Here is a 23984-nt window from a genome sequence, read left to right on the forward strand (position 1 = left end):
TCCTCCCCCCTCTTCCGCTCAGGTCTTGTGAGGCCCCGCTGCAGCTGCGGACGCCGGCCTTCCCGGGTCCGCCGCTCTCCCGCCTACTTGCTCCCTCTGCGAGGAGGCTGCGGTGAGGTGGAAGGAGGAGGTGGCAGCCGCGCTGGCGGCGGCAGGGTACCGGTGGAGGGAGGCTCAGCTTCCGCGGCAGGCGCGGCTTCGATGCGGAGGTCGGCAACGGCCTCGGGCGCCCCGGCGCTTCGGCACTTTCCGCCGCCTGCCCGCTTCGGGTCTTCCTGTTCCCGGCTGCGTTCTGCGCCTGCGCAAGCCATGCAAGCCCCCCCCCCCCCCCCGTTACTCTTCGTTGGGAGTTTGGGGTTCGGTCTTCTTCGGCTAAGATCGGCTATTTCCGTTTGTGGAGGTGACTATTCAGCGGTCCAGCGGGTACTTCCTGGGATGCGCACCGGGCAGAGCAGGAAGCGGTGCTTGCTTGCAACCATTTTTTTGAGCGAGTCGGGTTAGTGGCCGTTTGGTTCTCGGTGGTTCCATCCACTCTTGCGCTTATGCGGAGCGTAGCGGAACGGGCTAGAATGGATCTTGCTGTCTGTGGGCTCAGCAAAGGCAGAGAGCCTGGGCGTTTATGAGGGACGTTGTCTGAGCTCCCTTAATCCCATCGCAAACCCAGATTCCAATTGATGTAAACGCGTTTAAAAACTCGTATTGTGCTGGAGGCTGAGGCATCAGGTTCGCTTGGGCCCAGACGTTCAGGGACACCCTAGTCAACAAACACATCGAGGTCCTTGTTCCTTAAAATAGATTTCTGTTGTGCAACAGAGGGTGAGCACTGTGTGATTTTACGTGGGTATAGGGCTTGTAGCTGCGGCTTAGAGACCAGCAGGAGTGACATTGTGCCGCTCGTAGGATCTAGGTTGAGTCAGCTCACATCCAATCACAACTTAGGGTGTTTGGGAGGCGGAAGGAAATAGCTCAGGATGGGCCAGTGACTTCCGACTGTCATCTAGGAAACCAGCAAGCAGCCACAGTAGCTGTTAGGCACTTCTGCTGCTTGTCTTGTCACTGCTTGAGAAAACGTGCCTGGAACAGGTGGGGACTTCATCCGGTCTGCCCCTGCATAAAGGTCCTCCTTTGCCATCTGACCCACCCATCACTCGTGCCACTCACCGTGAACCACGGCCCTGCTTTGAGACTTGGTACACCCTTGCTGGCAGCACCCTCATCTTCCTGAACTTTTTGTTGTGTTTTTCGAGACAGGGTTTTTTTTTTTTTTTTCTGTGTAGCCCTTGCTGTCCTGGAACTCGCTCTGTAGACCAGGTTGGCCTCGAACTCACAGAGATCCACCTGCCTCTGCCTCCCCCGGTGCTGGGATTAAAGGAGTGCGCCACCAACGCCCGGCTCTTCCTTATGTTTTAAGGTTAGTCCCCTTTCAACTCCCTGTCATCTCTGCTTCCCACCCCCAGCATCTTTCTTGCCTTTATCCTTGAAAGCTGAGAGAAGTTGGGGCGAAAGATGGGAGCTCAGCTCAGCTTAGGTTTGGTGCCGACCTGGCTTCCACCATCTGTCCTAACCTCAGCCTCCACTCACAACCCATTCTGAGACCCGGAAAAAAAAATCATTCAGAACCACTCTTCCCTGCCTTCTCAGCTCCCCTGCTCTGTGCTGATTATTGTATAGCTGCTATTTTTTTGTGATTTTATCTTGCTTCTTCCAGACGGGATCCATCTCTGTAGCCCAAACTCAGCATGTAGTTCCGAATGACCTTGAACTCTCCTCGTTGCTCTTGATCAGTCCCTCGATCATTCCTCTCATCCATTTTCAGTGTACTGTGATTACAAGCACATCTCTCCATACCTGAGCCTCTCAGAGTCTCATAGTTGTGGCTAGCTGGGGCTCGGGCTATTCTTTATAGTCCTGCAGTTCTACTGGCAGCGTGGGAACACTTGCCTGCCTGAGTCCTTTCGCCCCTCCCCAGATTCTAAAGTCTGCGTGTCTCGGTTCAGGATCTTTGATGGTCTGTGAGGCAGGAGAGAGCGACACTGAAAATTATGGGGATCAGAGAAAGGAATAGAGCCTCTGACCCTGGAGCCTGGTTGAAGCCTCTTTCCCGTGGAGAAGCAAGAATGCCAGTCCAGTTAACAGCTGCTTAAAGGCTTTTCTGACTTATCAGCTGTAAACCTACCGTGTTCTAGGAATTTCATCAGAAACTCCATTTATAGGGAAAGGATGTGTACCGAACCTGTACGATTCTAGTGGCTTCTGGTTTTTCCATGTGGGATTACAGTTCCATCCCAGGCATCTCTGGAGCCAGTCTCCAGTCTTTTCAAAAGAGGAAAGGAGAACCGTTTCCTAGCAACCCTTTGAAATGTAATTCGAGAGCCACCCAAAAGGTATTATACATGGCTAATCCTAAAACAATTGAGACTCTTCCTTGAGGATCCCCCCCCCATCTTCCATGGGAAACATAAACCCATGCTTAGTTATGTCTTTTTGAGCACTTGTCTCATGCTTAAAGCTTATATTAAAATATCTTGAATAAAATCTCCAACCTTGCTTCATACAGGCTAGGGCTGAAACATTTTCCGCACTAGAACCCTGAATTTCAGTTGGGTCTGAGTCGAGATCTACAATGTATATTAGGGATGTTCCATAGGCTGCTAAGGGTGGCCCTTCATATCTGACAGTTGGAGGCAACAAGGGAATGTCATAGGGACCGCCCCCTCCCCCACGCCATCACATAGGATCAGCCTCTGGCTTGCTTGGCTTGTCTACTTTCCTGAGGCTAGATCAGTCCCAGTTTGGGGCGTTAGGACCAAGTGGCCGGAACAAGTAAAGCTATTCCTACAGAAGCAGCTGGGACATTCAGACCTTGAAATGTTATTCCCAGGAACTCCCAGAGCCAGACTGACACCTATCCAGAGAAAGAGAGTCCTCAACTGGGGTTCAGGGATCAGGCTGAATTGTGTTAAATGGGTCTCCTTTGACTACCTGCACCCCAGTAACCCATGGGGGGCAATTGTGTCAGTGAGATAGAAGGGAAGATGGCCATTGAAAAGGAGGCAGTGGCATGGGACACCAGCCCTGAAGTGTCCCGGGATCATGCAAACCGTTGTCAGCTGTATTTCCTGTGACTTCCTGCTGAACACACCCCGGAAGACTCCCCAGTATGAAGGAGACCCTTTGTAGAGCCATGAACAGAGCCATGGTGGAAGGGGCCTGTGGTTAGAATGAGTGGAACAAGTTCCAAAGGATAGAGCTACTGGTCCTGGGCTCCCCAGTTTGGGGGTCCCACTCATCCCTTCTTAGTTCCGGTTAGCTGCAGACCCATGGGAGCAAGAAAATCTTGGAAATCTGAATGTCCAGGTTAAACCCCCCAGTCTGGCATGTGTCTCATGACGAGCTCCCGCATTCATCCCTGAGTGCCCATCCTGCTCGGGTGGGGTGGAACCTTGGCTGCTTTCGAGTGTTGCAGAGATTGGGGTGGAGTGCTGTTAGGGTAAAAGTGGCTGGACAGTGGGTTTGGGCATGGAGAAACGATGGCATGGGGATTGCTATGTTGACTCAGCAAGATGGAGTGCTCGAGGCAGAGCGCCGTGGCGCACGCCTTTCATCCCAGCACTCAGGAGGCAGAGGCAGGCCGATCTTAAAATGGAGGCCAACCTGGGCCACAGAGTGAGTTCCAGGACAGGCTCAAAAGCTACACAGAGAAACCCTGTCTCAAACATTAAAAAAATATTTTTTTGTGTGCACTAGGATGTTGCTTGCAGATCTTCACTACTAAGCCTGCCTACTTTTCTGAGTTCTACCTCAGAAATGTACCTTTTCTTATCCCCATTCTCTTTGTTTTTTTTCTTTTTGGGGGGGGTTATTTATTTATTTATTTATTTATTTATTTTTGGTTTTTCGAGACAGGGTTTCTCCGGATTGTTTTGGAGGCTGTCCTGGAACTCACTCTGTAGACCAGGCTAGCCTTGAACTCACAGAGATCTGCCTGCCTCTGCCTTCCGAGTGCTGGGGTTAAAGGTGTGCGCCACCAATGCCCGGCGTTTTGTTGGTTTTTTGAGATGGTTTCTCTGTGTAGCCTTGGTTGTCCTAGAACTAGCTCTGTAGACCAGGCTGGTCTCGAACTCACAGAGATTCTCCTACCTCTGCCTCCTGAGTGCTGGGATCAAAGGCGTGCACCACCACTGCCTGGCCCCCACTCTCTTTGGATACCTACAAAAGTCTTAAGTGTGCTTGTCTTGATAACGCTGGACATTCTCACTCTGATAACCCCAGCCCTCTGCTCCCATTCAGCTGAACTGTTGACAACCTTAGCTGAACCTGCCTGGGACCCTGACTCAAACAGCATGGTTCTCTCTTCCCTCCCCATCTCTCCTCTCGGTCCAAGATTTAAACTTTCCTGGTTTGTTTTTCTCTCCAACTCATAAAAAACAATCCTTAAAGCACAGGGCATTGATTCCAGGGCCCGGTGAGTGCTAAGCAAACAGCCTGTCAATAACCTACATTCCTAGCCATGACCCCCTTTTAAAGGCTCCCCCCATTTATTTATTTATTTATTTGCTTGTGTGCGTACACATAACACAGAAAACACAATTACACACATAGAGGTTGTGCAGGTCAGGGGACAACTTTCAGGAGTTGGTTGTCTTCTAACATGTGGGTTCCGGGGATCAAGCTCAGGTCATCAGGCTCGATGACAAGTGGCTTTACCACTGAGCCTTTTTTCTTTTCCTTTTCTTTTTTTGAGACAGGTCTCTGTAGGCCAAGCAGGCCTTGAACTAGCTAGAAGTTCACCTCAAGTCCTGAGTAGCTGGGATTTTTACAAGTCTGTGCCATCACACGACCACATTTGTATTGTAGCTTTTGGGGTGGTGGTGGACAGGTTCTCACTCTGTAATTTTGGGCATCCTCAAACTTGTTATGTAGACCTACCTGTTAGACTTACGGCAATGCCCTTGCCTCTGCCTCTCAACTGCTAGGATTACAGCTGTGTGACACCACACTCAGCGTGTGCTTTTGAGATAGCAGCTTATGGTGTAGCCCAGGCTAGACTAAAACTCTGCAGTCCTACTTTGTCAGCCTCCCAAGTGCTGGATTTCAACTGTGTACCACCACACCCAGCTAGGCTACCCTTTTGCGTGTAATAGGTGGACCCCCGCCCCTTTGGTTTTTCGAGACAGGGTTTCTCTGTGTAACCGCTCTGGCTGCCTGGCCTTGAACTCACAGAGATCCGATTGCTTTTGCCTCTAGTGTTGGGATTAAAGGGATGGGCCACCACCACTCTGATCTCTTTGGACTAGACCCTGAATAATTACCAGGGCAGATGCAGCGCACCCTCTCTTTTTTGTGAGTATGGCTACTTTGCCTCACCTGAGACTTATACCTACTGTATAAACCGTAAGTATGGTACAGTGTGTTTTCCATAAGAGAGCCAGCTGTGGTAGGCAGCCGTACTTCAGAAGCGGGTGCATGCCTTCCCAGGAGGCTGTATGTGCAGATGATAATGCCCACATCGAAACAGCCATAAGGCGGGTAGAGGAACAGTGCAGGCAGAGAGGCATCATCTACCATTTATTGAGCACCTATGGAAGACCAGGCCCCAGGCGGGCCCTTTGGGCGATGGCAGCCTCACAACCACCTTTGACCTATTCAGTGCTGTGCACGCGCTGGTGCTGAATGAGCTTAGTGCTCTGGTGGAAGCGGCGACCGCAGTCCTGGCAGGCGAAGGGCTTCTCGCGCCGATGGGTGCGCAGGTGCTGCGTGAGTGTGGGCCGCTGGCGGAAGGCTTTGCCACACTCTGGGCAGGCGTAGGGCCGCTCGCCGGTGTGGATGCGCCGGTGCTGGGTGAGGTTGGCATGCTGCCGGAAGCTCTGGCCGCAGTCGGGGCAAGCAAAGGGCCGCTCGCCGGTGTGGATGCGCCGGTGCTCGGTGAGCCGGGCCACCTGCGTGAAGCCGAGGCCGCACTCACCGCAGTGGTAGGGTTTCTCGCCGGTGTGGGTCCTCTGGTGGCGCGTGAGCTTGAGCCGCTGGCTGAAGCGCTGGCCGCACTCGGGGCAGGCGAAGGGCTTCTCGCCGGTGTGCACACGCAGGTGCTGCGTGAGCGTGGGCCGCTGGCGGAAGGCTTTGCCGCACTCGGCGCAGGCGAAGGGCCGCTCGCCGGTGTGGATGCGCCGGTGCTGGGTGAGGTTGGAGCGCTGCCGGAAGCTCTGGCCGCACTCAGCACAGGCGTAGGGCCGCTCGCCGCTGTGCACGCGTCGGTGCTGCAGCAGCACCGAGCGGCGGCCGAAGCGCTCGCCGCACTCCACGCACCCGAAGCACTTGTCCCCGGTGTGCACCGCCTGGTGCTCCAGCAGCACGGCGCGTCGTGGGAAGCTCTCACAGCATTCGCTGCACGGGAAGGGGCCCGGGGGCTCGGGGACTCCCGGGTGGACCGGGGCGGGCGGGGACGGGCCGGGCGGGTCCCCGTGGATGCGCTGGTGCTGCAGGAGGTTGGAGCGCTGCCGAAAGCTCTGGCCACACTCCGCACAGCGGAATGGCTGCTCCCCCGTGTGCACCCGCCGGTGCTCCTCCAGGCGCGCGCTGCGCACGAAGCCCTGGCCGCAGTCGAGGCACACGAAGGGCCGTTCCTCCGTATGCGTGAGCTGGTGGCGCAGCAGGTGAGAGCTGCGACTGAAGCTGCGGCCGCACTCGCCACACACGAACGGTCGCTCGCCGGTGTGGATCTTGTGGTGCCGCAGCAGATTGCTTCGCTGGCTGAACACCTTGCCACACACGTCGCAGCGGCCGCCTCGCATCGATCCGGTCCCGGTACTAGGGCGGCCCCGGCTCCTGCCCTTTGGGGCATGCCAGCGAGTGGCCACCAGTGCTGGACTCACACTGGGGCAGGGATCCTTGCAGGCAGGGTCCTGTTCACCTCCTGGGTCGCTGGGGAGTAGGAGGGCATGGGCGAAGCCACTTTCTCGGGAGGGTGATTGCATCTGTCCAGAGAGGCTAGCCATGTCGGGATCCCAGGGAACATGGAGACGAGGGCTCACCGTATCCGGCTCTGCGGTGATGATGTCCATCTGCAGCGCCAACCCTGTACAAGGGGACCCATTCCTTCATGAGACTCTGGTTTTCTGCCCTAACCCACCGAACTCTGGGAGTCTGAACTACGGGCCTGGAACTGGAGGGTGAGGCTTATGAAAGTTGTATCTGAACAGGTTTCCCTGGGGTGGGTAGAATCCTGAGAGAGGTGTGTATAAGGGCTTTCCTGATTTGACTTAGTCGTTGGGGGGAAAATAACACCTCTTAGCGAAAGGATTCTGGGATGATAGTGGGGCCCAGTTTAGGTGGGCAGTGAGGGTCTGGGAAGATGCAGAGAAGGGTGTAGATTCAATAGAGATGAAAGATGACATCAACAGGAAGCCGTGGGGGTGGGTAGGAATGCAGTTCTTTTGTCTTGGGTTTGGACTTGCCACACTTGACCCAGGCTTGTCAGAGGAAAGGGGACTCCATGTAGGCTTGGGGTTGGGGGTGAGATGAACACAAGGCCCCATGTGATCAACACGGAAGCTGTCTAAGTAAAAAGAAGCATGTCCCTGCTACAGAGTGAGCCTTCCAAGGTGCGAGCCTGAGGCACAGCGGACTAGAGTGGGCTTCCAGGGCAAGAGGCTAAGCGAGGGATGAGGGGTCCACCAAGGTAAATGAGGCCGGAGACAAAGTGGGTGACAGAAACCCCACGAGGCACTAAAGAGAAGTAAGATAAATTAGAATGCACCAAGGGAAACAAGAAGCAAAAGCCAAGCTAACAGCTCTCCAGAGACCAACGGCTAATTCTTTTACTACAGAAGTTACCGTCAATCCACAGTGACCTGACAGCCACACAGTGGGAGGATGCAAGCAAGAAATAATGTAACTAATTGTTTAACCTCCAGGGAACATGCTACTCCCTGCTTACAAAAGCTCACCGTGGGGCTGAATTGACACATTGTTTCCTATCCTCAGCATTTATTTATTTTTCCAGCAATGGGATTTGAACACGGGAGTTCTCACGTGCCAGGCCAGTGTTCTACCATTGAACTACACCCCCCAGTCTGTTTCCACATCCTTTTTCCTCTTTTCAATGTGTTTTTTCGTGAATAGGTGTTTTTGGCTCAGTGTCTGTCTGTATACCAGGTGAGACCACGTGGCTGCAGTTCCTGTGGAGGCCATAGTGGGGGAGGGGCTGGATTTCCTGGGACTGGAGTTGCTGATGGTTGTAAGCTGACACATGGGTGCTGGGAACTTCAAGAGAAGCCAGTACACCTTTTTTTTTTTTTTTTTTTTTTTTTTTTGGTTTTACGAGACAGGGTTTCCTCTGTATTTTTTTGGAGGCTGTCGGTCCAGTCCGGCCTCGAACTCACAGAGATCCGCCTGCCTCTGCCTCCCGAGTGCTGGGATTAAAGGCATGCACCACCACCGCCCGGCTGCCAGTACACTCTTAACTGCCCAGCCACCTCTCTGGCTCTGTTTCCATATTAAATGTTCTTATACATTGCTGGTACAACACAGGTTGGGTTGGGCAGTTTAATCAAAACAGTGTGTGGTGGTACTTCCAATCCCAGAATTGGGGATTGGAGGTAGGAGGTCAAGGTTGTCCTCTGCTGTAGTCAGGTTCAAGGCCAGCTGGCACAAAAACCAAAACAACCCATGCAAAACCAAACGACAGTGTTCCACACTGTTCTAGGAATTATACTTTTAGGTATTTCTGTTTAGTAGTTGTGCTCCTCCTGGTGTTGATGACCTATGAACAGGACTTTCCAGTAGTTAATGGGAACCACTCCAAAGTACTGTGGACAAATGAGTGACCACAGTGAGCTAGTTATTTACGGGGCTGTCTGAAGACCTGTGGCCACACCCCCTGCTGCTTGCCAAGCACATGGCATGAAAACGGGGAATAAAGTCATTTGGGTATCCAGGAATATCTTTTTTCTTTGTAAACATTGTGTGCATGTATGCATGACTGCATGAATTTATGTACACCATGCGTATGCAAGTGTTCTAGGAGGTCAGAGGGCATCAGATCCCCTGAAACTAGAGTTCCAGGACTTTCCCCGTGTGAATTTGAAAAGCAGTAAACACTCTCAACCACTGACCTCACTCTCTAGCCTCAAGGCTTTTTATGTTGTTGTTACTGTTTTTGTTTTTTCTGAGACAGGGTTTCTCTGTAGCTTTGGATGCTGTCCTGGACCTCACTCTTATAGACCAGGCTGGTCTCAAACTCACAGAGATCTGCCTGCCTCTGCCTCCCTGGTGCTGGGAGGATTAAAGGCGTGTGCCACCACTGCCTGGCACCTCAAGGCTTTTTAAGATACATATTTAAACCAATTGATTGGTGTCCGTGTGTGTTTATGCCATAGTAATATGTGGAGGTCAGAAAACAACCTGTAGAATTTGGTCTTTTCCTTTTACCATGGGGTTCCTGGTGAACCATCTCACCAAGCAAGGTTGGTTCATTTTCTATTTATTTATTTACTCTTTCGAGACAGAGTCACTATGTAGCCCTAGCTGTCTTGGAACTCACTATGCAGAGCAGGCTGGCCTCAAACTCACAGAGATATGCCTGCTTCTACCTCCTGAGTACTGGTACTAAGGGTATGTGTTGCTATACCTGGCTTATTCATTAAAAAAATTTAAAACCTTTTCATCTTTTCACTTTTTTATTTCTCGTTAAAAGAAAACAAAATGGGCCTCACTATGTAGCTCTGGCTGGTCTGAAACTTGCCATGTAGACCAAGCTGGCTTTAAATTCACAGAAATCTGCTTGCCTTTGCCTCCATGGTGCTGAGATTATGGGCTGGTGCTACCACTCCTGGTTGGCTTTGTGTTTTTTTGTTTGTTTTTGTTTTTTTTTTCTGAGACAGGGTTTCTCTGTATTGTTTTGGAGGCTGTCCTGGAACTCACTCTGTAGACCAGGCTGGTCTCGAACTCACAGAGATCCGCCTGCCTCTGCCTCCCAAGTGCTGGGATTATAGGTGTATCGACCACTGCCCAGAGCTTTGTGCTTTTGAAACAGTGTTTCACTCTGTATCCTAGACTGATTCTACTTGTGTTTCTAAAAGGCACCTGGCTGGGTATGTGTGACTTAACTAAAGCAAAAACTTTTGAGAACAGTGTTGTCAAATGGTTTTTTGGCATGCATATATATATATATGTATGTATGTATGTTTTTGGTGTGTGTGTTTATATGGCCACGTGGAAGCCATCCTGCTTATGTGGAGGTCAGAAGACAACCTGTGGGAATGATTCTCTCTCCACCATGTGGGTCCCAGAGATTGAGTTCAGGTTGCCAGGCTTAGCAAGTACTCTTTCTGCTTGAGCCATCTTACTAACCCCAGCTTTTTTCTTTTTCTTTTGAGACAGGGTTTCTGGATGTCCTGACACTATCTCTGTAGACCAGGCTGGCCTTGAACTCACAGAGACTGGCCTGCCTCTGTCTCCCGAGTGCTAGGATTAAAGGCATGCATGGACCACCACACAGCCATCCCCAACGTTTTGAGACAGGATGTCACACTGTAGTCCACGCTGGCCTTGAAGACACGGCAATCCTCCAGTTTCTGCCTCCCTCCTTCCTCCACCTTCCCAGTGCTAGGTGTAGAAAACCATATCCAGCTCTGGCAAATACCGTAAGAAAATTGTTATTTGTGATCTGGGTTGACCAACACAATGTTACGTAGTGCATGGCTATGTTGTGTCTGCTTTGCATATAGGTTCTTTCTGGAAGGCACAGAGAACATGTCATGTTGACTGCTGGGCACAGATGGGGCACTCCACTGCGTACTCTTTGTACACCTTTTGGGGTTTTCATTCCGGGAATGTATTAACTACGGATGAGGTTCTGAGCTGCTCTAACCTCGTGAAACAAGCCTGCTTTTGCTCCATGGCGAGGTGGGTTCTGGACGAGGAAGCTTCCACATCTGAGCAGGACTATTAACCGCCCTAGCTGCAAACTGTAGCTGCCTGTTTGGAATGGGTGCTCTGCTATGCCATTTCTGACCCAGGATATGACAAACCATTACTGTCTCAAGGCTAGACTGTGGTAACCAGGACACACCCCAAATGCAGTTGCTTCAGGGTCCCAGGACACTGAGATGCAGCTTGAGTGTTGGCATGGAGACCCACTGCTACTCAAGGTGGCCTCGTTGAATAGCTCTGTGGAGTCAGGCTCTCTTTACTGTCTTGTCTGCTGAGGAGCCACCATGCAGCAATCTACCTCTGCCTTGTGTCTTTAGTGAACTCATCGGTAGCTGCATGTCACCAGCCTGTTAACGCTGTCCCTCGCATGGTGTTAACATTTACAACAGCGTCACAATGAGGCACTAAAAAGATCTCTGGGAGTACAGCTTTAGTAGAAGATTGCATGATTAGCATGTGCATGAGTGTATGCACCAACACAAATGTGCACATGAGCGCACACACGCACACACATGCGCACACGCGCAAGCACACACACACAGCACTGCCACTACCGCTGCCACCACCAAATCACCAACAGGGCTGGGATATGTGTCAGCTGGTAAAATTCTTGCGGCATGCACGGAACCCTTGGTTTTATCCACAACACTGCCGATACCAGGAGAGGTATCTTACACCTAGAATTCCAGCATTTGGGAAGTAGAGGCGGTAGGGTCAGCTGTTCAAGGTCCACCTCAGCTCTCTACCGAGTTCCAGGCCAGCCTGGGATACAGCAGACCCTGTCTTAAAGCAAAAACGGGACCCTCTACCCAATAACTCTGGCCTCCACAAAAGGCACAGCGGGAGGATGAGGCAAGCCTAGGAACACGGCCGGAGTCATGGAGACGGAGATGGATTGAGACTTGAAAGGAAAACGTGTGGTTGTCTGCAGCAAGAGCGGCCCAAGGAGGAAGCAGCCAAGGGGCTGGAAGCATTGGTACCAGTGTGCCTGCAAGAGAGCCGAGAGCCTGGGCTGCGGATGAAGAGAGGACCAGGTCCAAGCAAGACAAAGGGGTCCCTGCGCAGCGCAAGCAGGCCTGCTCAGGCCAGGTGAATGCTGAGGCACCTGGGGCTTATGCTGTAAGTCCTTTGTGCCTCAGTGTGCTGCCGAGCCCCGAGGACCTGAGTTTGAGCCCCAGGATCCTCATGACACACAGAGACAACGGACTCCTGCAAGTTGTTGTCTGAAGTCTACACGTGTGCTGTGACACACGCTTGTCAAACATACACACACACACATCCCACAAAGGGGGTGGAAAGCTGGAGTGGGAACGCCGAAGGGCATCCCAGAGGCCAAGAACCTTCATCTACACCGTCAACACACCATTCTCCAAAGAACACATTTCAGAGCAATTTCCTATCAGTGAGGTATGTGAATTTCAGGGAGAGAGAGGACTCATCAACAGCAGGAATTCAAAAAGCAGAAGCAGCCTGGGAATGAGTCCAGCAGAACAGTTCTGGGACCGGAGGTATAGCTCAGTGGTAAAACTCCTACCTAGGAGGAGCTAAGGCGTGGCCCAGGGTTGGAACAAACTGGTTCCACCAGTGAGAGGTTGAAGGCAAGGCTCAGTAGGAGCGTTCTTGTCCATCGTCCATCAGTGAGAAGCTGGGGGTATAGCTCTGTGACAGCGTGCTTGTCTAGCAAGCCTCGTCCCTGAGCTCCATCCCCAGTATCTGACAAGGGCCAGACAACTGTGTCTCAGATCTGTAACCTCTCACACCTTTACCTCCCATACCAGAATTCAGAGGATGGCGCACTCGCATAGGGAAGTACATCAAGAAAGAGGAGCCTGGGCAGGGTCCTGATCCATCCTCGGCAGTTGGCTATGCCGTATCAGAACTACTCTCGCCTTGTCTGCTACTAAGCTTTCCTCCACAGCTCCCAAACTTCCCTGCTCTGGTGTCCAACCTGCATGGTGCGGATCAGAGTCTGGTGGCCACGCAGAATGCCATGACTGGGAACAGGATGTGGGTATGGGGAACATGAGGTCTTGTTTTCAGCAAGGTTATTATGATGCAGGGCAAAGTCAGGAGGAGCCATGGGGTCAGTGGCAGAGAATGCTAAGGCAGGTGCTGCGGTGTTAGGGCTGTCTTGAGCAGGCACAGAAGGATTCATGGGTGTAGATCGTGAGGAGGGCTCAGTCCCACAGGGTCTACGTCACTAACCTGGTGAGAAGATGCCCCCTACTTCCTCATGCCACAGGGTCACGGGGTCCTCACTCCACGGGGGCACATCAGGCTCAGTCTCGCTGTGAGGAGAGGTCTGGTCCAGTGCCGTCGCATGGTCCTGAAACCACAGTGGTCACTGTCGGACTGTGCCTGCCTGGGCTTTTAGGGCAAAGGGTGGCTCCCATCCTGTGTAGGGCTCACCTGGGCCTCCTTAGGTAGGAGAGCAGCTGCAGCCTCTTGGGCAGCAGGAAGAGGCCCAGACTCCAGAAGCTCTGGGGAGAAAGAGCGGGGTCAGGCAGCTCAAGAAAGTTCCTACCCTCCCTAGCAGTGCTAGGTGCTGGGTTCCAGACCCGAGGGAGACAGGGACGTGGACTCAAGGCTGGGAAGGACAAGGCAGGACATCTGAGGGCCCATTTGGGAATGGGGTCAAGTAAGGTTTTCTGGAAGGCAAACAGATGAGACAAGCATTGGCTTGTGCCTCTGCCCCTCTGTGGGTCCCGAGGCAGCCTGTCCCACCACGATGCTTGGGGAAAGCTGTGGAAACGGGGCTGTGATAGTCAGAGACAGTGTCTGTGCTGGCTGGGCTCCTGTCGGCTCTGCCCACTCTCCACATGCTCTCACCTGGACTCTCCAACACCTCTGTCTCCTCTTTCATTGGAAGCTCCACTGGCGGCAAGTCCTGCATAGCCCCAGGGGGAGTTGCAGCCCCAGGCTCTGGAGTCTGAAGCTTGATGTGAGGTACAGGCTGGAATCTGGAGGGTTCCATCTTTTCTGATAGAACCTCCTTTCCCTGTACCTGGACTGTGACCTAGGAAGATGCATGGGATAATAAGAGAGAGAGGGGCTGGGTACAACCCCGTGGCCCATGGGCACCCACTCCACTGCAAGACTTCCTGGTCATTACATACAGACTAGGCCCTCCAAAGTCCTAAACCTCCCCCTCCTTCCCTTCCCTTGATGCTGAGCGGAAAGCAAAAGGATTGTTTGCTGGCACAGGACTGCCTGGTACCCTTTGAGTCTCATCCAGCTTGAGGGGTGACAGGTAATGCAGGAATGGGCCCCGTCCTGAGCAGCCACACAAAGATCCCCGTTGTTGGTGGACACTTCCGTATGACCAAGGAGCATGTCTGGCTGGGCACAGGACTCCCGGAGTGAGGCAAAGCTTCACCAATGCTGCAGCCCTTATCTTCCACTCAAGCTATTGACTCACCCATTTCCGAGGTCCATCCAGATCCCATCGAAGCCTGTCAACCAAGGCAGCAGCCTCCTCAGGGCTGCCTGGCCACCGCCCTTGCACACGGGCCTGGATTTCAGGAGGCAGCGCACCTAGAAACTGTTCCAGCACCAAGAGATCCAGCATCTGTTCCTTGGAGTGTACCTCTGGGCGTAGCCACTGGTGACACAGCTCTCGGAGCTGGGCCAGGGCTTCCTGAGGACCAAGTGCCTCCTCGTATCGGAAACAGCGGAAGCGTAGACGTGCAGCCTCAGGGCCCGGGTCCCACGGAGTGCCTTCTCTCTCCTCCTCAGAGTCCTCCAGCTTCACCACAACGGTCTCATTTTCTCGGGGTGCACGGCCTGGGGAGCCCAGCACTGTGGGTCTCATCAGGAGTACCAGATCAGGTCTCTGAGGCCGCTGTCTGTCCCTAGGGAACGAATACTGTGAGGCGGCTGCGGAATGTTTACTGAGTGCCTACTGTATGCTGTGTTGTTTGATCCTGAGACCTTCTCCATGCGGAGGACACTGTGAGGGAACAGGCACCGACAGGCCAGCCACACCCTAGAGACCCGTAGGAACTCCAGCAGGGCCACTTGCTCTGAGGATCTTAAGCAATGTCTGCTCTAAGTACAGGCTACTGTTTAGGATTTTCCCGAGCCCCTACTGTTTTCATGCCCCTCCCCCAATGCTATTCTTTTTATTTCTCTCCCCTAAATCATTCTTTTCTATAGCAGCAGCCTCATGCCAGCAGCTGCGGCTCTACTTACATCCGGGCATCAGTACCACGGCTGCCTCCTCCCCGACTACCCAATACCAGCCTATTAATGCTTTCTAGCCAGTCCCGGACTTGGTCTTCTCTCAAGTCCCAGCATTCCCCTCCCAGTGTGGCCTCAAAGGGACAGCTAGCTACCCGATCCCGCATCTCAGCTTCCCTCAGGCAACACCTTTCCACTACTCTCCAGCATCGGAAACTAAACTCATCACATTTAGCAAGGATCCATTTCTCTCTAATTTTTAACTTGGGGTTCGGAGGTGACAGGGGGAGACTTCTGAGGATCCTCAAAGGCGCCCCAAATCACTAGAGCAACAACAGTCTGCAAGGAAGGTTCGAGATGCTGATTCCACTATGCCTATGTGAACTGCAGTTTCCTCACCTGAAAACAGGGATGGCTTCCCCTCCCTACATACTTTCTGCAGCTGGGACTTTGTTACAGCTTTATTTATTTATAAGTAATGAATTTGTTATTGGGGTGGCATCAGTTTGGAGGTAGTTTAATTTCCGTGGGTCGCACCTCTGCGCCTCGGGGTGCCAAGTCAACTCGAAACCCTGGGAGAAACTTGGGACAGCCACTGACTGAGCAAGTAGGGGAGGTTCCGGGAGCAACACCGCTGTAGGACGCCTAAGTGACCGGTCGCCGTGGCAGGGGTGGCGATTGACAAGCTCGCGTGACAGCACAGGGCCCACGGCAGAAAGTGCCCGGACCTCTGCGGGGGCTCAAGGTCTAGCTGGGCAGCCGGAATCCCAGAGTTCTCTCCCATCCGCAGTCGCCATCCCTTCTCAGTCCCCCTCCTGAGGTTTCGCGGTGCAGGGACTCCCAACCTCCTCCCTTTAGTGCTCCGGGAAGGGCGGCAGCGCGCCCCTGAGCATGCGCACTCCAGGTCCGACTACATGTCCCAGACTACTCCCCGCGCTGCTCCAAGCCCTCCTGCCCTTCCCCCACCCCGCCTCCGTTTCTACCCTTCTTCCCGTCCCCAGGGGATGGCGCTGGTCGCTGGTCGCAACGATCAGGTCGCACTCCTGGCCGTCTCTTCCCACACTCCCCGTCTCGAATCCAGGCGTCGGGGCCCCGTCGACGTGCGCAATCCTCTCGGGGGGCAACGGACGGCAGCATCGCCTTCCAGACCCGCGCATGCCCCCCACCACATTTTTTTTTTTTGTCAGTTCACTGCGGGCCTCCCAGGGATTTGCAGGGTTCTGCACCAATCACCGCTCCCACTAGGACGCCGTCAGCCTCCTCGTCTCCATGGCAACCACGGTTCGGGAGGGAGCGCCCCCTTGCCTACCTCCTGAACCGCAGAGAGGAACGTTCAGCACGCTAGATGCTTTCTGGGAGTCGTAGTCGGCAAGGCGCCCCGCGTGTGCAAGCGCAGCACCCCCCTTTAGAGTCTCCGCGCGGTGGGTGGGACTGAGCGGGGCTCCATGGTAACCGGGGGAACCAAACCTGGTGGTTTCCCGGGTAATGCCCGGGCTATCTGGTTTAGGAAAGGCTTGTCCGGTTCTGTGGTGAGGGCATGGGGAGAGGGACGGGGACACCAGATACCCAAGGAGATCGTTATGAAGGCATGAAGTAAGGGAAGCAGTGATACCCGCACCTAGAGTCGGGAGCAAGAGGAGGGGAAACCGAAGATTGCGAGGGCGGAGACAGGATGCGAGCAGAGACAGTGACTATAAATAAGCGAACACACACAGGGATACAGGTCTGAATGAAAGGGGGGGTTTCATTCATTAGGGTCAGAGGATTGGGACCTGAGGCACGTTAGAAAATGTAGCGAGAAAAGAGTAACAGAAAGGCGAGACATCGAGATTCTAGCGACCGACCCCAGTACAAAGGTAAGCAGGGAGAAAAGGCGGAAATTAGAGATACAGTAACTGATAGGTTTCAGAGAAAGATGGCAACAAGAAGAGACAGAGTTGGGTGTTGCCGGAGACGTCTTAAGAGAAAATTCTTAGAAAATTTGACGATAGTCCAGAAGATTGCTGGGAGCTCTCCAGTTTTTGTCATCATTTACCAAACTCATTTTAGGACACCTGACTATATTTTTGGTTGCGAGCCTAGCCTTTAATGGCTGAGCCCGACATCTGACTATTTAAATGTAGTAGTCTTTTTTTTTTTTCTTATCTGTGATTGAAGTCCACACACTGTTCTAGTAGAGACTGACTTGCAAGAAACTGATGGGTTGCAAATGAGTTCTGCCAGGGCATCACCTGGAAGGTAGCTAAATAGCTCTGGGTGCCTACATCCAACCTTTTGTTTTATTTCAGATTCATTGTTTGCATCTTCCCAGAGCCACCATCGCTATCTTTCTGGTTTCCTTGAGGCACTTAAACTTTTGACATATGCCCTTGAGAGTCATGGTTTTAATTTATATGTATTTATTTTAGACCGAGTCTTACTGTGCTGTCCTGGAACTCTTTGTAAACAGAATGGCCCCATACTTAAAGATCCCCCTGCCTTTGCCTTCCCACAGATGGGATTAAAGGTTTGTGCTGTGGCCGATGTGCCCAGGTTTTTTTTGGTAGTGTCTCAAATAGCCCAGGTAGGCTTCCACCTCTCAGTATAGCTGAGGACTTTGAACACCTGATCCTCTTGCCTTTACCTCTGAGTTGTTGGGACAGCACTAAAACAGTGACCCAGAGTGAGGCTGTACCCTCACAAGAAAAAGAAGAAGTCCTGTAGTATCACGTCCAGCACACTGTGTTGGTTTGAGCTCCAGTGATCCCGGCTAATCCCTACTCATAGGGCCTTACTGTTTGCAGCCCAGGTAGCATCTCTCTTACACTGGTTCCACTCATCACCTGTGTCTTTTCTCAGCGGACATCCCTGTGCTATGTTCTTGCCATCTCCAACATCTTGGAGTCTTTACCCTCGGGGCATCACACATTGCCCTCTTGTGGTACAGGGAGGAAAAGTCTCCCAAAGGCTAAGATGAAGAAAACTACAAAACAGCATTGTGGCCCGGTTAGTGTTCATGCCTGTACATGTGGGCTGGTCAGCTCCCTCCTGCGGGCATGCAAACTGACCCTATCTCTCCTGTACCCCCCCCCTTTTTTCATTCCAGCCATTACTGCCTACTTTAAAGCATCCAATCAAAATGCAGGCAGGCATATATGGGAAACAAAAATGTATAAAGGCTTCAATCCTATAACATTGGGAGCTCTGGCCTTTGAATGCAGAGCCTGATGACCAGTACAACAGACCGCTTCCTGATAAAAGAAACTGAGTTATGTAAAAAAAAAAAAAGCTGTGAGTTCTGGCTTCTTTTCTTTCTTTTTAACAGTATTTATGGTGAAAAGGGTAAACTAAATAAAGGGACCAGACCCTCACCCAGCCCCTGATTTAGCAGCCATGACAGACTACAGAAAAGACACATAGGCCTCTGACACAAGGAAACTCCAGATCCTCTGGCCTCCTGGAGTCTAGGGCCAAAACTGAACACAAAGAAACCCTGGATTGTAAGAAGCGCAGGCATAATTCATCCTCCCTGGAGAAACCACAAAGTCAAGATTAAATTTATCTTAACAGCCTGCCGGTGTCCTGCATCAGCACTCTGGACCAGATGTTCTTTTTAATTCGACCTTGTTCCCTGTCTAGGGGAAGGGACCTTGGGGAATTTTCCACTGAGGCAACCTTCTGAGTCTCAAAAAAAAGGGGGGGGTATTGATGTTTTTCAGAGCCATCTCTCCAATACACTTGGCCTCTCTTTAATGGGATAAATGTAAATGTGTTTTATAACCACTGATGTATCCACAATTTTCAACTCACCCCTTTTCTGGTAAGCCCCCCCTCCCCCAGAATCTCAGTATTTAGCTCTGCCTAGCCTGGTCCAGAACTCTCCGTGTGAATTAGCCTCTTCTGGAACTCACAGTGATCCACCTGCCTCTGCTTCCCCAGTGTAGGCATTTCGACAGATCTGATGGGACAGGTATCCTGGCATTCGGGAGTCACAGAATACTGAGTGTTACACAGCTCAGATGGAAAGATATCCTGAATCTCGGGAGCCAAGGACTACCACGGTTGCAGTAAGCATAACAGCTTACAACCCTGCCTCAGGGAAAGGCTTCCCCAGTGTATTGGCTCTGCTCCAGCAGGAGAGGGTCTTCCAGCTGGGGATGTTTGCCCAGTGTAGCAGTTTTGCTCCAGCAGAATGTTTCCCGTTTGAAGTTGCTACAGTTCAGCTCCGCTCCCCAGGAGTGGAGAGACAAGTGTAACAACTCTGCTCTGTCAGGGGAAGGTTTCCCATGCAGAAGTGTTACAGCCCTGCTCGTTTTTGCTCTGCCCAGTGTCATCTCTGCTTCAGAGCAAAAGAAGATCTTCACCCAAAGTTCATCGAAGGGGTTTATTGGGAGGGAAGAATCCAGAAGAGTGGCTGCCCTCTGCCAGAGTGGCAGAGGACAGCCGGGTACCACAAACAGCCACAAACTGAACAGACACAGGGTTTATATAGGGCTTCCAGGGTGGGGATTGGTCAGATTTTAATCTCCCGCTCAGGGATTGACTAGTTTTCTGCACAGGGTTATGGTCAGATTGGGCTCTGGTTTCAGGGCCAAAGTGTGTTCCTTTCTCTCGTCCTTTTTAGCCTTTTGGCTCTAGTTTTAGGGCCAGGGTGTATTTATTTCACTGGCTCTGATTCCAGGGGCAAAGTGTGTTTCTTTGGCTGAACCCTTTTCCCTACACCTAGTGCTCGGATCTAAACCATTTGCCACTATTTTTGGTCAAGACTGCATTTTGAAAAATAAGATTTGCTGGGCGTTGGTGGTGCACGCCTTTAATCCCAGCACTTCGGAGGTAGAGGCAGGCGAATCTCTGAGTTCCAGGCCAGTCTATTCTACAGAGTGAGTTCCAGGACAGCCTCCAAAACAATACAGAGAAACCCTGTCTTGAAAAACAAACAAACAAAAAAAATGTGATTGATGTGTGTGTGTTCCTGTTACATTTATATGTTCCACACATGTAGTTCCCGCACAGGTCAGAAGAAGGCATGGAATCCCTTGGAACTGAAGTTACAGGTGATGTGAGCAGCCAGATGTGGGTGCTGGGAACTTTATCCAGGACCTCTGGAAGAGCCGCCAGTACTTTTTAACCACGAAGCATATCTTCAGCCCCAAGACTGTACACTTTAAAAATCTTTCTACTCTCTACTTTTTTGTTTGTTTCAAGTTCTTAGCTAGCTAAAAGCAGGCAGTAATAAGCTCACCATCACTAGGAATCCAGTATGCTGTAGTCTTAGTTAGCATGATTATTACTGAGATGAAACACAATGATTAAAAACAAGCCAGGGAGGAAAGGGTTAATTTGGATTACACTTCTACAATGTTGTTCATCCTGGAAGGAAGTCCGGTCAGGAACTCAAAGGGGGGTCTGAATCGGGTGTTGCATAACTGTTTCCTCTGAGATTGAAAGATTCTATCTGGCAGACTGTTAAAGAATCAAAATAGCTTCAGGAAGTCCCTGAAACAGACCAGATTCACGACCCCTCCCAATAAACAATAAAAGCTGAGAGGATGAGAACAAGGAAACCCAGCTTCAAATAAAAATCTTAGGCAAACTGTGCTGCAAAGACAGAAACCTAAACAGCTGCCCGAAGAGGTTTAGACCAACTGAGACACTTGGAAAGGACACTCTTCAACCTGTTGAACTGTTTGTAGGCTGTGTGGTGTGCTCCAGGTTTCCAGCTTTGTGAGCTGTCACCATGCTGGAATAGGCTTTGGTGATACAGCTGTCTTTTGAGTAATCTCTGCTCCTGTAAGTAACTCCTCAGCCATATTCCTGTAAGCAATCCCAATAAAGCTCATAGTTCACTTGGGAGGCAGAGGCAGGTGGATCTCTGTGAGTTCGAGACCAGCCTGGTGTACAAGAGCTAGTTCCAGGACAGCCTCCAAAGCCACAGAGAAACCCTGTCTCGAAACCCCCCCCCAAAAAAACCAACCCAAAACCTCGTGGTTCACCAAGTTTCCCATCTGTGTATGTTGTGTATGTGTATGTACATGACAAAACTCCCCAGGAAATTTGTCTCGTAACACCCGATGCTACATGTAGGAGTGTTGCAGAGGCAAAGGAATGGCGTTGCTTTCTGGTTTGCTCTACATTGTGGCTTGCTCAGCCTGCTATCTTATAGAACCCAGGACCGACAGACCGTGGGTAGCAGTGGCCTGGTCCTTCCCCATCAATCACTAAGAAAATGCCCTGAAGCGTACTTAAGCCCAGTCTTACAGAGGCATTTTCTCAATGGAGGTTTTCTCCTTTCAGATGGCTATTATGATAACAGAAAAGTAGCTAGCATGGTCTAGAAATTTCCACTACCGAGTCAATTAGTTCATCTCCTTTAAACTCTGCTTCAGATGTCCATGTACATGCTATGCCTTTTTTTTTTTCTTTTTTCTTTTTTCTTTTTTGGAGACAGGGTTTCTCTGTGGCTTTGGAGGCTGTCCTGGAACTAGCTCTTGTAGACCAGGCTAGTCTCAAACTCCCAGAGATCCGCCTGCCTCTGCCTCCAGAGTGCTGGGATTAAAGGTGTGCAGAACCAACTCCTGGCTTTTTTTTTTTTTTGGCTTTTCAAGACCCTGACTTGACCCCAAGCCAAAGGCCAAACATCCCGCCCCTGGGTTGACCATGAACTCATAGACTTGGAAATCCCTGGCCCTGTGACTCAGAATTAATTGCCAGTGTTTCCTATACTCAGCCTTAACAGGCAAACAATGTTTCCAATCCTATGATGCTTTCCCACTAAGTTCTCTGAGCATGTTTCAAAAACCCCATAAAAGCCTACCCTTCCAACCAGCCCTCTGCTCTCTCCCGCCCCCCTTTAGAGACAGCTGTCATGTTGTTCTTCTCTCCCGAAGATCTAGCTTGTGGGATGTTGGTTTTGTGGCATGACTTGGTGCTATTCCTCCATCCCTGATGGCCAGGATGCCTTTGCGCCAAGATGCCCTTATGCCGGAAAACACTACCCATCTACTTACAACTGTCTTCTGTCAGTGCCTCTCTGTGGACAGTGCTTAATGTTCCCAGTAGTGATGTGTGACAATAAGCAAAGGGTATTGCTAACCAGGAAAGTTGTGTTTGTGTTTATTTTTTGAGACAGGATTTCTCTGAAACAGCCCTTACTGGCTGTTCTGGAACTCCCTCTGTAGACCAGGCTGGCCTGGAAATCACAGAGGTCTGCTTTTATTTGTGTCCCGAGTGCTGGGATTAAAGGATTTAATCTGCAAGATTTACCAGAGTAAACCGATTTTTTTTCAAGTATATTTTGGATCAGTGGTATACAAAAGGAATCCCCTCCTTTCCCAAACCCCCCACAAGACTCTAAACTGGGCTCAAAGTTCCAGAAAATCAGCTGTCTGTTCAGTTCCTGAAAGTTATACACACACACACACACACACACACACACTCCCCAAACCCCAGCCAGAAAAACAAACAAAACAAAACAACAGACCTAGCCATTCTCCTACAGTCTCAAAAAAACTGGCTTATCTAGAGAAACAACTTGCTTTCCTCATTCTGCCTGGTGATTGGTATGGGAGTGACCCCATAGGCTTAGACACTTGCTCTCCTCATTCTGCCTGGTGATTGGTATGGGAATGACCCCCATAGGCTTAGATATTTGAATGCTCGGTCCCCAAAAGGTGGAACTGTCTAAGAAGGATTAGGAGGTGTGGCCTTACTGGAGGAGGTGTGTCACTGAGAGTGGGCTTTGAGGTTGCAAAAGCCCATGCCAGGCCCACACAGTCTCTGTCTGTCTGTCTGTCTGTCTGTCTGTCTGTCTGTCTGTCTGTCTCCCTCCCTCCCTCCCTCCCTCCCTCCCTCCCTGCCGCCTATGGATCAGGATGTAAAGCTCTCAGCTGTACTCCAGCACCACGCCTGTCTGCTTCCCACCGTAGGCATTTCAACAGATCGGATGGGACACGTATTCTGACACTCCGGAGTCACACAATACTGAGTTACACAGCTCAGATGGAAAGGTTGGGAGCCAAGGACTACCACAGGTTGCAGTAAGCATAGCAACTTACAGCCCTGCCTCAGGGAAAGGTTTCCCCAGTGTATTGGCTCTGCTCCAGCAGGAGAGGGTCTTCCAGCTTGGGATGTTTGCCCAGTGTAGGAGTTTTGCTCCCAGCGGGAGAAGGTTTCCTGGGTGAAGTTGCTGGAAGTTGCTACAGTTTACCAGCGGAGTGTAACAACTCTGCTCTGCCAGGGGAAGGTTTCCCCTGCAGAAGTGTTACAGCCCTGCTCGTTTTGCTCTGCCCAGGGTCGTCTCTGCTTTGCAAAAAATCTTTACCCAAAGCTCATCGAAGGGGTTTATTGGGAGGGAGGAATCCAGGAGAGTGGCTGTCCTCTGCCAGAGTGGCAGAGGACAGCCGGGTAACATGAACAGCCACAAGCTGAACACAAGGTTTATATAGGGCTTTTTTGGGGGGGGGTGGAGCTTTCCAGGGTGGGGATTGATCAGATTTTAATCTCTTGATCAGGGATTGGCTAGTTTTCTGCATAGAGTTAGGGTCAGATTTGGCTCTGGTTTCAGGATCAAAGTGTGTTTCTTTTCTTTTTTCTTTCTTTCTTTCTTTTTCTTTTTTTTTTTTTTTTGGTTCTTTTGGTTTTCCAGACAGGGTTTCTCTGTATTGCTTTGGAGGCTGTCCTGGAACTCGTCCTTAGACCAGGCTGGTCTTGAACTCACAGAGATCCACCTGCCTCTGCCTCCCGAGTGCTGGGATTAAAGGAGTGCGCCACCACCGCCTGGCCCAAAGTGTGTTTCTTTCTCTGGTCCTTTTTAGCCTTTTGGCTCTAGTTTTAGGGCCAGGATGTATTTCTTTCACTGGCTCTGATTCCAGGGGCAAAGCGTGTTTCTTTGGCTC

The 23984-nt window shown here is 51.4% G+C and overlaps 1 protein-coding gene and 1 long non-coding RNA gene across 4 annotated transcripts; one reads left to right on the plus strand and one right to left on the minus strand.

Annotated features, from left to right (window-relative positions):
* Positions 1–5555: 5555 nt before the first annotated feature.
* On the minus strand, positions 5556–16508 carry Mzf1 (myeloid zinc finger 1). 3 transcript variants are annotated; one of them, XM_040734265.1, is made up of 6 exons: positions 16421–16508; positions 14351–14783; positions 13762–13948; positions 13342–13412; positions 13138–13258; positions 5556–7075 (listed from the first exon to the last, which is right to left on the minus strand). In XM_040734265.1, the coding sequence occupies exons 2-6, from the start codon at positions 14741–14743 to the stop codon at positions 5643–5645; spliced, it is 2205 nt and encodes a 734-aa protein (XP_040590199.1). In that variant the 5' UTR covers positions 14744–14783; positions 16421–16508; the 3' UTR covers positions 5556–5642. The 3 variants fall into 3 exon arrangements, with proteins under 3 accessions (XP_040590199.1, XP_040590197.1, XP_040590198.1); XM_040734263.1 differs by lacking the exon at positions 16421–16508 and adding an exon at positions 16095–16277; XM_040734264.1 differs by lacking the exon at positions 16421–16508 and adding an exon at positions 15649–16050.
* Positions 16376–18353, plus strand: LOC121135480. The gene is made up of 4 exons (XR_005872584.1): positions 16376–16532; positions 16867–16967; positions 17950–18096; positions 18197–18353. It is a non-coding gene; the product is annotated as an uncharacterized LOC121135480 (long non-coding RNA).
* The last annotated feature ends 5631 nt before the right edge of the window (positions 18354–23984 follow it).

Source organism: Mesocricetus auratus, unplaced genomic scaffold (assembly GCF_017639785.1).
Source record: "Mesocricetus auratus isolate SY011 unplaced genomic scaffold, BCM_Maur_2.0 Super-Scaffold_100038, whole genome shotgun sequence".
NCBI lineage: Eukaryota > Metazoa > Chordata > Mammalia > Rodentia > Cricetidae > Mesocricetus > Mesocricetus auratus.